Below are 14,561 nucleotides of genomic sequence, written 5' to 3' on the forward strand. Positions count from 1 at the left end.
ACAAAAATCTATTATGTCCACCTCTAATGCTGAGATTTCTACAAATTTAGGTTTATAACATTTGAATGACTCAGTACTACTTTGAAGTATTAACCGAGAATGGTAATAAGTACTATAAAATGATTATAACGGAGAAGCTGAGTTATCATTATTTTGTTAGAAACAAACACTACCAGAAGTATTATAATGTATAATTTTTTCACTTGTTAAAAATAACCAGCATGGGACTCCTGGGTGGCTCAGTGAGTTAAAGCCTCTGCCTTCAGCTCAGGTAATGATCCCAGGGTCCTGGGATCGAGCCCCACATCGGGCTCTCTGCCCGGTAGAGAGCCTGCTTCCTCCTTTCTCTCTGCCTGCCTCTCTGCCTACTTGTGATCTCTCTCTGTCAAATAAATAAATAAAATCTTTAAAAAAAAAATTAACCAGCATAAAACCAACTAACTCCTACCTTAATAACAAAAACCAATTTCATGGCTAAGTGCCACAGGCAATGAACTACAGATATAAGGCTGCCAGCAACTTAGTAGGTATTCCTGGCAAATATATTCTGCTCTTGTCCCAATTTACTCAGCTATAAAACTAAATAACTAGCTTCACAAAGATCATGGGCTCCTTGAGAACCTTGCCTGCTTTGCACACCTCTTTATACATCTGCTTAAAAGTAGTACCTACCAAATATCAGAGTCTCAATAGATACTTGGTATAAATATAGAACTCCAAAGCACTCTGTATTCTTGCAATGGTATGTTTTCACCCTCCTGTTTCACCTTAACCATGAAAACTCCCAATTTCTGCAAAATCAAGCTGTATTTATGCCCCAATAAACAAGTCATTCTAACACAGACTTTATTCATTTGTACATAATAGATTCGTTCATCTAATATGCACAGGGCGCCTACAATGTGTTCGTCACTATAAACATGAAGAACAAGGTAATAGACAAGAAACAGGCAATTATAGGTTTTTAAGAAATTCCTAAGTCCTTGACACACAGACAACTAATCAGTGTTTTGTTTACGTGTACAACTATTTTCTCTGTCAAACTGGTGACTTGTGGATTTCACATTCATTTATTCATTTAGCAAGCAGAGCTTTGCTGGGTAGAATGAGAAACTAGAGGGTTGCTGCTGTCTGAAAAGGAGCCTTCAATTTAGGATGGGATTTCAGTAGTGGAGCTGATGAAGGAAGCTGAGAGCATGTGGACTGTAGGGCCAGAAGGCCCACAGCAAACTCTAGATTCTACCACTTGGAATATTTGCTTCTGTGCCTACTTCTTCTTTTTTTTTTTTTTAATATTTTATTTATTTGATTGAGAAAGGGAGATCACAAGTAGGCAGAGAGGTAGGCAGAGAGAGAGAGGGAAGCAGGCTCCCTGCTGAGCAGAGAGCCCGTTGGGGGGGTCGATCCCAGGACCCTGAGATCATGACCTGAGCCAAAGAGGCAGAGGCTTAACCCACTGAGCCACCCAGGCGCCACTTGTCTCTGCTTCTTCAATGGCAAATGCAGACCTAATATTAACTACTTCAGAGGTAAAGGAAGTAATGTAAATAAAATGCTCAGCATGGCACTTTGTACAAAGTAAGCAGTCAATAAATACCAGCCATTACCATCACTGTAAGTGCTTGGGAATTCGGGGGGCCGGGGTGGGAGGGTGAGATGCTCACAGGACTGAGGTAGATTCGGGGGGCCAGGATGGGGGGGTAAGATGCTCACAGGACTGAGGTAGAGGAAAGCAAAAAGGAAATGTGAGCAAAGGCTATGCTGGGGCATTTCTCGGGCCTTGCAGAAGGAAGAAGAGATGGGTCAGAATTTTACCATTCATATCAGATGACCAGATTTCTTAAGTTCATAAAAAAGGCAGGGGAAACAGATGCGTCTGTCTTTGGAGAGTCCCTAAACAGATTTAAAGTTAGAGGAACCACATTCTAAAAGGCAGCTTGCTCAAACAACTTCTGCTTTCAACATTCCTCTTGCTGAGTGTGTGACAGTTTCTCTTCTCCTCTGTTTTATAAAGTTTCAGACTTTCCCACCTCTGCCCCTCCTCCATGCCTCGCCCTCTTGACACCTGTTGCCTGTCAAGTCTATGTGGTATGGAGCAACTGTAGAACCAGTCAGTCATGAATAGGGGCCCTGCAAACAGGATACCAACTTGGCCAGAAGCCCCTGACTGATGTTTTAGAAAGACCATGAACCTTTCATAATTATAGTGGAGAAGGGGACCATATTGGTACTCTCTCAAATATGACTGCTTTTAAAACTCTAAAAGCATTTCATTTTGGGATGCCTGGGTGGCTCAGTGGGTTAAAGCCTCTGCCTTCGGCTCAGGTCATGATCCCAAGGTCCTGGGATCGAGCCCCACATTGGGCTCTCTGCTCAGTGGGGAGCCTGCTTCCTCCTCTCTCTCTCTGCCTGCCTCTCTGCCTACTTGTGATTTCTGTCTGTCAACTAAATAAATAAAATCTTAAAAAAAAAAATAAAGCATTTCATTCCTCCTAATTTTAAGCCATGCTTATGATACTCGACTGACTTCCCAAAATAAATGTTAAAGCTAATAGTTAAGCCACTTCACACTACAGGAAGAAGTTTCCCTGTTTATAAGGTTTAGGTGTGATATCCTGCAAAGTTCATTATAATGGGACTCCTTGGGGTACCTGGTTGGCTCAGAACATGTGATTCTTGATCTTGGGATTGTGAGTTCAAGCCCCAATTGGGTGTAGGGCTTACTTATAAATAAGTAAGTAAATAAATAAATAAATAAAAGCAATGGGATTCCTTTATGATGGCTACATGTTACCTTTTGTACAATGACAAAGAGTCAGTGTATCTCTTAGGCAATGCTCTTATTTAAGGACTTTCCAAAAATACTAGACAACAGGGAAATAGCACCCAGTTAATTCTGCTACACTCTCCCCATCACCCTCCCAGACTTTTTACTATCTATAACCTACACTAGAAAAATATGTTCCCTTAGCTTCTTTGTAAGATTCTACCTTGTTAACATAGATTTCTTTTAAAAGCCAAACAAAAAGGAAAAAGATACAAGACAGAATAAGTCAGGGGAATATGTTTTGAGGACAATACTAGTCTTTTAGCCCTAAAAGTTGCTTTCTTTGCCACCCTTCCTCTGCTCTCTCAGCAAATTTTACTGCCTTCTACCTAAACTGATTTGAGGAGCATACAATGATTAAGGACACGAACTACAGTATCATACTATGCAGGAATATGAATTCATTCTCTGTACCTCACTTAAAAAACTGCATTATAAACAAATAGTGAATCATTATGTGGTATATGCAAAACGAATATAATGTCATATGTCAATTATACCTCACAAAAAATAAACAAAACACCTCTGGAGATAAGGCCAGATAATCTGTGCTAATAAGACATCCAGGTGATTCCGATAAGTGCTAAGATTTGAGGTAAGAACTATCCTAAAACCACAAGATCTGTGTCTCCAGAATGTCAACTTTTAAATCCAAGGTAACTCTACCAGAATTTCTGTATTTTATAATAATTTAGAAAAGTTACTTAGAGATACTGAATCAAATATTCTGAAGAAAAACATGTATCCATCTCTGTATATGAATTCTCTATGAACTACTCCTTCCCATTTTTTTCTTTTCAGTTTTCATTGTTAAGAGAGTGGTTTTATGTATTGGCACTTCTACCTATTGGAAATATTATGAAATCAAAAAATCGGTAAGTATTGGGGCATCTGGGTGGCCCAGTGGGTTGAGCCTCTGCCTTCAGCTCAGGTCATGATCTCAGGGTCCTGGGATCCAGCCCCACATCCGGATCTCTGCTCAGCAGGGAGCCTGCTTCCATCCCCCCACCCCCACCCCCGCCTGCCTTTCTGCCTACTTGTGATCTCTCCCTCTGTCAAATAAATAAATAAGATCTTTAAAAAAATCGGTAAGTATTGATGATACATGTGAACTTTCTAGCTCTCTGCATGGCACACGGAAATATTCCATAAATGGCAGCTGCTGCTAAGTACTACTATTATCTTACTGCTCACATTCTTTATCTGAAGTTGTTTGGGTTATAGAACTATAGTTAAACTTCATCTAATGAAGTCTTTTTGGATCCTCCAGTATCCAGAATGAAGCTAAGATCAGAAATAAGAAAAAAGAAAACTCTGTAACAATCAACCAATGAAGAGCAGGACGGGAACAGTCAAAACAAAGTCTCAGAGATGACCTCTAATATTCTGAAGTCATTGCTTTGTCAATCTCAGAGCGTGCTCTGACTTCTTGATAATGCCAGACCAGAGGAGCAAACGAAAGGAAGGAGGCAGGAGGAAGGGGAGAAGTGAAAGTTCAGGCAGCAGTGGTGATAAAAGCCAATTTGGGAAGGGGAAGCAGCAGACAGGTTACCACAGCCACAGGAAACAGGGGCACGACCCAGCTCCGCTCCCTCAGCTCAGGTCACTGCAGCTATAGGTGCAAGGGACCTACCTGCAGTTAGCTATTTAAATACTCCTGAATCCTGGGGCGCCTGGGTGGCTCAGTGGGTTAAGCCTCTGCTTTCGGCTCAAGTCATGACACCAGGGTCCTGGCATCGAACCCTGCATTGGGCTCTCTGCCCAGCAGGAAGCCTGTTTCCTCCTCTCTCTCTGCCTGCCTCTCTGCCTATTTGTAATTTCTCTCTCTGTCAAACAAATAAACAAAATCTTTAAAAATAAGTGAATAAATAAATACTCCTGAGTCCTAAACTTCAGTTCTGATAGTCACTAACCTAACGATTAGATACTGTCTGAAGATGCTACATTGCTGAAGGATGATGGGGTTGTTTTTTTTTAAATGGGTGTTTATAGCTGCCTATAGATAGTGATCCTTAACACAGGTGTAAGCATTTTTTTTTTCAGGGAAAGCATTCTTAATATAGTTGGAAAAGAGCTGAAGACTTGTGAATCACAGCACTGTAAACTGAGACACTGCTCTGTTCTACGTTTATTATACCAAAAAGCTGTCTTTAAAAAGTCACAACTCAATCTGCCATTCTCAAATCTACCAGTATAAAGATGAGTGCTCAAAGTGTTAGGGTTCTGATGGTTCAGTCCTATCCCCAGCACTTCTGAGTTTGAGCAGGTACCTCTATATTTATGAAATAGGATCAAGTAGTTTTGTTTTTTCAAAATTAAAAAAAAAAAAAACATGCAGCAGATGAACCAATTAATGTGTATTCAACTGCTGACCACGTGTAATGCTTTATGGAATACTATTAATTGATGAAAACAGAAGAGAGACAAAAAACCAGAAATGTCCATGGAGGATAAATTAAGATCAATGAATAAATACATACATATACACACACAATAACGTGCGTACATGCACATGTACATCTATTTTTATGTTGCGTGTATGTGTATAAACTAGACATAACACTTTTTTCTTCCCTTACTCATTCCTGCATTTATACATAAATGAGAAGTTCCTCCCCAAATCAGGGATTCTTAAAGTGCATCTGTGGATGTTTCCAGAAGCCTCATTCTCTGAACTTTCCTGGCCCAACCAAGGTATTCACTGTTAGGTATACTGAACTTCCAAGTGGGTGATCAATGCTGTCAGGCCTTCACACTTTTTTTTTCTTCTTTCTATTCTATTCCTAGTCCCTTCCAACATCTCAAAACAACACATACAAATACAGAAAGAAAGCTGCTTCTTTGTTGTGCTGGACTTTTTTCTTTTTTTTTTGGTACACTGCTGTAATGAGATAAGACAAGGCAAGATGCAGGTCATTTATATGTCACTGTCATAAACATCAATGTTTGCTCCAGTTCTGGGAGTTGGAAGAAGGAACGAGTATGTGTCAAAAGAAGCTGATAACCATGTACACAGCAGGAGTGCCTCTTCCTCCACACCAAGAAGCCGTCTCTTACCCATGCTGCCATCCATGAGAAGACTTCAAAAGATGGAAAAGGAAGTCATTAAAAGTACTGCACCAAGGCACAAAAGTAGCTCCTTCCTATACAGTTTATGAGAAACTGGTATGGAAGGTTCTACACAGGCTGAAAAGGCCTCATGCAAGATGAATACATCCATGTCGATGAATGCACGCAAAAGTTCTCGAAGAAAACTCACCAAACTCAAGTGATAGCCTCTGAAAAGAAATGGGGGTGGGGGTGCCCCCCCCCCCAGAGGACACTGTACTTTGTACTCAATGTTCTCTTGCAGGGTAAACATTTAAACAATGAGAAGATTTATGTGTTACTTGTAATTTTTAAAAATCAAGTATTTTTTTTTAAAGCATCGAGATTTCAAAGCTAGTAACATCAAAATGTACCAGATTAGCACTCCAACACTCAGAAAGGGATATGATCCAACAAGGCACATCAGAAGCCTTCTTTCATATTGCTTTGAGCATGCTGAATATTTTATGGACATTATATCTAGCAGGGTTTTACACTGAAACACTACACATCATGAACTCTGAAAAGTTTAGGCTACTTCTCCCCCCCCACACACACATTTTTGCTCTTCTTTATCAGTGTCATTCAAAACAAAGCTTCTGAACTCAAATATAAAGGTGAATTTTTCAAATCTCTGAATACAGGTAAGATTTCTAAAATAAAAAGATGACATTGACTTAATATACAATACCTCAAAGTTATTATATATTATGCACTTTTGGCAAATAGATTAGCAAGAGTTAAAAACTACGTGTTGAGGAGGCAAACATTCACTGGGTGTTGACGTTGAATCCAAGTACCGCCCTGGCGACTGAAATGAGAAATCTTCTTAAAACTGTTCTAAGGTTGGAAGTGCCTGGGTGGCACAGTGGGTTAAAGCCTCTGCCTTTGTCTCTGGTCATGATCCCAAGGTCCTGGGATCGGAGCCCCGCGGCAGGCTCTCTGCTCCCCTTCCTCCTCTCTCTCTCTCTCTCTCTGCCTGCCTTTCTGTCTACTTGTGATCTGTCTGTCAAATGAATGAATAAAATCTTAAAAAACAAAAAACAAAACTGTTCTAAGGCTGCTCAAGTCAACAGGCAGGAGACCCAGAGTTCTGATACTCAAGTACATCATAGAAAGGAATATTGCACTGAACACCAAGAAATGTTGTAATTAATATATAGAGTACCCTCTTTTTCCAAGTATGACTGTGTTCTGAAGTAGATATAAAATAACAAGATAAAAATGAAAACTCAAGAACTACTTTAATACACTACTACTACTGTAAGGTAGAGACTAAGAGATCATAGGTATGAAACTTCAGTTTTAAGTCTTCCATTCCTGATCTTGATCATGCTTGGGCCCTAGTTTTCTTTTCTTTCTTTCTTTCTTTCTTTTTTTTTTTTTTAAAGATTTTATTTACTTATTTGACTTATTTGACAGACAGAGATCACAAGTAAGAAGAGAAGCAGGCAGAGAGAAGGGGAAGCAGGCTCCCTGCTGAGCAGAGAGCCCGATGCAGGCATGATCCCAGGACCCTGGGATCATGACCTGAGCCAAGGCAGAGGCATTAACCCACTGAGCCACCCAGGTGCCCCTTAGGCCCTAATTTTCTAACAATTAAAAAATAAATAAATAAATAAATAAATAAAGCCAACCCTTAATAGGGGAAGAATCAAATAAATTAACCTAAATTCAGATAATCCCCACAAATGACAATGGCCAACAGTTGAAAATTTCTTCTGTCAAACTTTGTACCAGAACTGCTGAGAGTTATAAAGAATTGACAGGACTGTTTTCACTCTCTAGTGATAGTTCATAAGCAGATTACACAGAAATAAAATTTTAAGGATAAAAAAAGGGCTGTGCTTAAATAAACAAACTAGAAAGCAGATTCCTTAGAAAACTGAAAGTACTGTGGTCAATATTCTTATCTCCATCTCCTCTGCTTATTAAAGGACTAATTTCTACCTTAATTAGACTCCCATCTGGAGATGAGCACAGACCACTCCAACACACAAACTATGGTTTCACTAAGACTGTTAGTCAGTGGTCAGAGCTGGCCCCCTTTCTAGGTAATACAGAAAAGGTCACACGGGACTACTACCTCCAGCTGAATCCAGTGGCCCCCTAAGCTAGGAGAACCATGCCATCCGTTTTCCAACTCTGGGGTTTGCTTAAAGATCACGGGCTTGGTAGGCAGGGAATCTGGGTCAACTTCATTCCTTCTCTAAGGCTGTGACCTGGGACAGGTCACTCAATAATACTGACCCTTAGCTTTATCTGAAAACGTGGCGTCGTTATCTCACAGAGATGTGAGGATTAACTCTGATAATCACAGCACATGCACCCAGAAAATATTCGACTAATGTTAATCTTTTCATAGGGGATGGATGAAGGGTTAGAAAAGGCAAAGTCGGGATTTCTTGGTTGAGGGGAGCAGTTAAAAAAGGTTTGCTGCGGCGATCAAAGAAACCTTTAGCTCTATGTCTGGGAAAGAGAGATCCCCTCAACCCTTTAGGCAAGTTTCTCCCCCTTTTCAGAACTCACACAGCAAAGTATTTTGCATTTATGGCACGCCTGGTATCTCCAGCCACATTTTCCTACTGTAAGACCCTGTCTTGTCGAACCAGATTTCACATTCCTCCCAGTCTTTTTATACACATTGTCCGCCCTAGGGCCCCGCTCCCGGCGAGCAGCAGTGAACCTGTGCGGGCCGACAAAGCCCAAAGTGGGGTCCGCGGCAACCAGAGGGCTCGCGCGTCCGGGGGGCCGAAAGGCGGAGGCCTCTTCCTGCCAAACGCTCCAACCTCGGGAGCCGCCCCTGCAAAGCCACACGTCCCCCTTCTCGGCATCTCGGGTACTGGTCCCGATTTCTCTTCCCGGTCCGGGGGGACGAATCTGTGGGACCTACGGCCGCGCCGCGAACGCCCGTAAAAATTGTACTGGTGCGGCTGAGGCCGCGCGGGCGGCGGCGGCGGCGGCGCAGCCACACCTACTCGGCGGCCGCCGCGCCGGGAGCCCTCCCCAGGCGGGTCGCCGCGGCCGCCGGGTCTCCGGGCGCCGCCCCCTCCTCGGCTTCTCCGGGGAAGGCGCCCCGCCTGGGACCCGGGGCCGGGATCCGGCGAGCACGTGGGAGGCCGGCGAGGACCAGCGCCCGGCCCGGGAGGGGCGGGGAGGCCGGGCGGGAGCCCGCGGCCTGGGGAGACGCGGAGGTAAACAGTCCGGCGGCCGGAGCGCGGCAGTTCCCCGCCCCCCGCCCGCCCCCCGGCCGAGTCCCCCCGCTTCCCGCCGCCACTCACGGTGCTTGCCGCCGCCGCCGCCGCCGCTCGGGTAGCTCAGCAGCAGGAAGGGCAGCGGGGAGCCCGGCGACGGCGGCGTCCTCCAGGCGCGCTGCTGCGGCGGCGGCGGCGGGCGCGCTGCGAAGCCGGCGCCTCCATCGCCCGGGTAGAGCAGGAAGAAGGGGGCGGCCACCGGCGAGCCGGGCTCCGACTGCCCCGCGGGGGAGGCCGGCGGCGGCCCCGCCTCGCCCTCTCGGTCCGCCGCCCCGGCTGGAGCGCGGCGCGGCTCCTCCGGCAGCGGCTCCCCGCCCCTCGCCGGCTCCTCGCTGCAACTTTCCGCGCCGGAGGCGGCCGGCGGCGGGGTCTCAGCCATGCTCGCTCCTTCCTTCGCCGCCGCCGGCGACTCGCTCCCGGGCGCGGGCAGGGGAGCGGAGGGTCACGGCGGCGAGTCGCCGCCTCGTCCGGTCCGCGCCGCCGCCGCCGCCACCTTTCTCCTCGGCCGCGGGCCGGCGTCTGCGCTCCGCCGCGCCGTCTACAGGCCGCCCTGCCGGGGTCGGAGCCAGCGGGAGCGGCGGCCCCGCCCGACGGCGCGGTCCCCCTACCGCCGCCTCCTCGCGCGGCTCCTCCCGCCCCGGCCCGCAGCCAGCGGCGCGGCTCCCCTAGGGGGCGGCGTCCTCCTCTGCCCACGTCCCGCCTTCCGCTTTCCTCCGCCGGCGGGGCCCTCCCTCCCGACCCCAGGGGAGGAGACGGCGCCCGGGGCCGCGACCTCACCCGCCCCGAGCCCGGCCCCCTTGGGCCGTCAGGGGTGTCCGCCCCCCGGGGCTTGAGGGGCGGGAGACGGGGCGCCGCGGCCCGCGGCGTTTCCCGGGGCTGCCGCCTCCCGTCAGCCGGAGCGCGGAGGCGCCGCGATCGCGGTGGGAGCAGGGGCGAGGCTCCTTTGAAAAGGGGCCTCCCTGCCCGCGGGTCCTCAGCGGCCCCACTCGCCTTTCACACGCGCGGACTCGAACCGTTGGTTCACGGTTCTCATGGCTGAGCGCCGCCTGGGACAGACTCGAGGGGGGCGTCCGCGTTCCGCCACCTCTTTTGTTCCCTGTCACGCGCGCCCTGTAGACGCGCCGTCTCTGCTGGGACGCGAGCTCCCGGGTTTTCGGGCGTTCCGGGCGCGCACGAGCGCATTTTCAACCAAACACGAGAACTGATGCGACCCGCGTCGGCTACAGGTCGACGGTTTTCCCTTCCGTGGGGCCCGGGGCTCGCTGGTCACTATTTTCAGTGTTTGAGTCGATGCTGACGGATCCAGTCATTCCCCTCAGCAAACGCTTCTTTCTCCAATAGAGACGATTTCCGGTTATTACCGCGCTTTCTGACGCCGGATTCCGCGAGCCTCCACGCGGGTTTCCTCGCGGGTTGGCTTGGTGCTCGGGCTGCGGGCGCCGGCGTCGTGTCCATGCGGTCTCCGCGGCGCCGGCGTCGTGTCCATGCGGTCTCCGCATCCAAGCCCCCTGCTGTGGCTCATGGGCGCCCGCTTTTCTCTTTCTGTCCTTCCCGCCGCAGAGGAAGCTGTCCTTCTCTGGGAAAATAAACCTTTTCATGGTTATTCTCTGAAAATCACTCTCGAAGTTACAAGGAATTAACGTGAACCTTCTAATACTATCTTTCACCAAAAAACTTTGAAACAAAAACTAGTTTAAAAAACGTTTAGGAGCAGCTAACGTCAAGGAGCCTGACCGTATTCTTGTAGCTTTTTCTGTTTCTGGCATTTCCCTGACCTGTTGATCCCAGCGCTGCAGCCTCCCTAAGTTCCTTGTGCTCTGAGCCAGGATTCCTCTTTTGTAAAAATTATTCTATTCCTTACTCACAGACATGTTGTGGAGATTAAATAAGAAATTCGGGGAAAGCCTTTAAGACCAGACCTGTCAACTTCTTATTAGCTATAATGTTATTAGCTATATTTTATTACTGGCAAAATAGCATAGAACTTTCAGAAATAAACTCAACTGAGGGGGAAAAAACCCTTTTTCATCGTATCTTTAGCATTTGGGGAGATTGTTTGGCCTTTTTATTTCAGCCTTGCTGAGGGTGAGAATCTTGATAAAAGACCTGTTTGCCTTTTAGGAATTACAAACTGTAAAATACCTCGAAGAGAAAAACTTAAAGATTCCGGGTGTGTTATATGGTTTTAATGTCCATCCTTAACTGGATCTTCTACCTTGTTTTTGCATGCAGAAAAATTTAAGTATGATTATAGCTCCTTCACGGAGATGTTTTGCAATGTTTCAGTAAAGAGTTTGACAAGAATATACACTTAACTCCATTGAAGGTAGGAGGAAAGAGCAGAGTCCTTACAAATCACAATCAGCCAAGGAAGTCATCGAGTTCAAGTACAAAACATTATCTAGTCTAAATCGCCAGCTTTGGGGCCCCTGGGTGGCTCAGTGGTTTAAGCCTCTGCCTGCGGCTCAGATCATGATCTCGGGGTCCTGGGATCGAGCCCCACATTGGGCTCTCTGCTCAGCGGGGAGCCTGCTTCCCCCCCTCTCTCTCTGCCTGCCTCTCTGCCTACTTGTGATCTCTCTCTGTCTATCAAATAAATAAATAAAAATCTTAAAAAAAAATAAATTGCCAGCTTTCTCCTCTCTCGTTAGCCAAGATCCCTATAGGTATAAGAAACACTGACATGCTGTGGAATCTTGCAGTGCAATTGTTTTTTGTGCGTGCCTCTCTGCATTTAAAAGCAGTTATATTTATGTTTTATGTCGTTAATTAAGTGGCCGTGTAATAAATATAGAAAGCCAGCTGAAATATGAGTTCTTTAAAATTTATAGGTAAGGCTCTTTGTGAGCCTTTTCTTTAAAGGTGCATGGTACTCCAAGTTCCTAGTTGCTTATGCTTTTAGCTTTTGGATCAATAATATGATCACAGCTCTGCATCAGCTTCAGTGCAGTAAGGGTTGATTCAGCTGCTGCACACATTTAAGGCAGCCAAGATTATAAAAACAAGCCTAAACATGTTGCTTCTTGAAAATTCACAGAACATCTTACTGTACTGTTTTAAAGGGACAAAATCCAAGCTACTGTAAGAATATTCATTTTCTTGTGAAATAAGCAAGAGAGGCTTTTCAACTACATTCATTTTGTTTTTATTTATCCTTCGGTTTTTTTGAAATCCTCTGGTGATCTTAAGGATGGACCCTTAGAACGTGTGACAACACTTTTTAGAAATCAATATCATGGATGTACTTTTAGCATAAGCTTTTTAGAACTGTGGTGAGAGAAAAAAAATACTACTTGGGAACAGATGGAACATTTTTGTTTTTGCTTTTTTTCTTTTTCAGTGTTGTGTATAGGCTTGTAATGATTCCAAGATAATGGTTTTCCATGCTCCTGGCTGGCTCAGGGGGAAGGGCTGGCAACTCAAGATCTCGGGGTCATGAGTTCAAGCCCCATGTGTAATGTAGAGATTATTTAAGTAATTAAAACTTAAAAAAATAAATAAGGGTGCCTGGGTGACTCAGTCAATTAGGTATTTCAGCTCAGTTCATGGGGCACCTGGGTCAGCTCAGGTCATGATCTCGGGGTCCTGGGATTAAGACCCACATCGGGCTCTCTGCTCAGCAGGGGGCCTGCTCTTTGCTTTCGCTCTCCTTCTGTGCTCTCTCTCTCAAATAAATATAATCTTAAATAAAATGAAATAAGGGCGCCTGGGTGGCTCAGTGGGTTAAAGCCTCTGCCTTCGGCTCAGGTCATGATCCCAGAGTCCTGGGATCAAGCCCCGCATTGGGCTCTCTGCTCTGCGGGGAGCCTGCTCTCTCCTCTCTGCCTGCCTCTCTGCCTACTTGTGATCTCTGTCGAATAAATAAATAAAATCTTGAGAAAAAAAAAAAACAACTTTTTTTTTTTTTGAGCAGTTTGTTTTTCATTGTGTGGTACTTGGGGAAAGACTTACTTGAAAACTATACACTCAACTTAAGATTTCATGTTTAACTTCTGATTTTAATCCAGAAATTTATTTACACCAATTAGTTAATGTAAAGCCTCAGTGTGAAAGCTCTCTGGAGAGTCCAATGTTCTTTCCTTTTGATTCACAAGGTTTTGATGACCGTCACTGACTTATTTTTGCAAAAGATTAATTATAAAAATACTTAGTCAATATATATATGTCCTCTCCGTGTTTATCTGTTAAACTCTTAGAAATATAAGCACTGCTTTTTTTTTTTTTTAGATTTATTTGTCCCAAAGAGAGGGAGAAAGAGAGAGCCCACAGCAGGCAGGGGCAGAGGGAGAGGGAGATAAAGAATCCTCAGGCAGACCCCCCACTGAGTGTAGAGCCCACCAGGGGTCTCGACCTGAACCATGACCTGAGCCAAAATCAAGAGCCGGGCACTTAACTGACTGGGCCACCTAGGTGCCCCTATAAGCACTACTCTTAATATAATATTCTTAATGAGATTACAATGCACTCTTAAGATACATTTATCTTCAGCAATATACTTAACCCAGGTCAAGCGATGGCAGTTTTCTTTGGGTGAAAGAAATATGGATGCATTTTTCCATTTTTCCACTTTCCTGTATTGCAAATAGTCTATGATGAAGGCCTAACCTTTATAATAGAAAATAAAACATGTTGAGGGATGATTTTGATTAAGAGTTTGGTAATTATATATATATATTTTATAAAGTTCTATTAATAGCAAAGAGCAAAGTGGTGTTCCTTGTGTTTACTGTGGAGAAGGGGCGTTCAAAGGCTTACGCTAGAGAAGCTTATAATGTTTTGTGTCAGCTTGGAATTTAATACCTCAGTAATGTCGAAACTATGTGGTTGTTCAGATTTCTGGCCTTGTATGACTTTATTCACTGTTTTCCCACTTCTCATGCCTTCATCAGATTCTCTTTTAAATTTCTGTCAAATCTGTTCCTTAATTTGTTTTCGCTGCTTTAATTGGAATCTTCTTTTTTGCCTGTATTATTGCAATCCTAGCTGGTTTTCCTGCCTCTATTTTTAATCTATTCCAATTCCATTGCTCTACAGCAGTTAGAATGAGTAATTAGCTTATCTTAAGGTTGATCTAATTATGTTGCATAGATTCTTCAAAAACCTTGCTTGTCTTCTTCGTATCTGGGATACAGTCTAGGGTCTGTCATGACCTAAGCCCTCCCTGCCTTTCCAATATTATCTTCCAACCTTGTTTCACCCTTGTTGCCTTTGGATAGACTTTTTTTTTTAAAAGATTTATTTATTTGAGAGTGAGAGAGAGCACGAGCAGAGGGAAGGGCAGAAGCAGAGGGACAAGCAGATGCCCCACTGAGCAGGAAGCCTGACATGGGGCTTGATCCGAGGACCTTGGGATCATGACCTGAGCCGAAGGCAGACACTTAACCAGCAGAGCC

General features: G+C 45.3%; 1 protein-coding gene across 12 annotated transcripts in view; it reads right to left on the reverse strand.

Moving 5' to 3' along the window:
* Positions 1-10,275, reverse strand: part of RUFY3 (RUN and FYVE domain containing 3) — an 84,298-nt gene extending 74,023 nt beyond the window's left edge. For 10 of the 12 annotated variants that reach the window (XR_014310525.1, XR_014310526.1, XR_014310527.1 and 7 more), the window contains exon 1: positions 9,196-9,680. Coding sequence is in view for 7 of the 12 variants with exons in the window: in XM_082726316.1 (XP_082582442.1) it covers positions 9,196-9,547 (352 nt within the window). In the remaining 5 variants the exon portion in view is untranslated. Of the gene's footprint in view, positions 1-9,195; positions 9,748-10,158 lie in introns of those variants that run through there. The other 2 variants (XR_014310524.1, XM_082726321.1) reach the window with 2 other exon arrangements.
* Positions 10,276-14,561: the final 4,286 nt, after the last annotated feature.

Source organism: Mustela nivalis (assembly GCF_964662115.1).
Source record: "Mustela nivalis genome assembly, chromosome: 4".
NCBI classification, from domain to species: Eukaryota; Metazoa; Chordata; class Mammalia; order Carnivora; family Mustelidae; genus Mustela; species Mustela nivalis.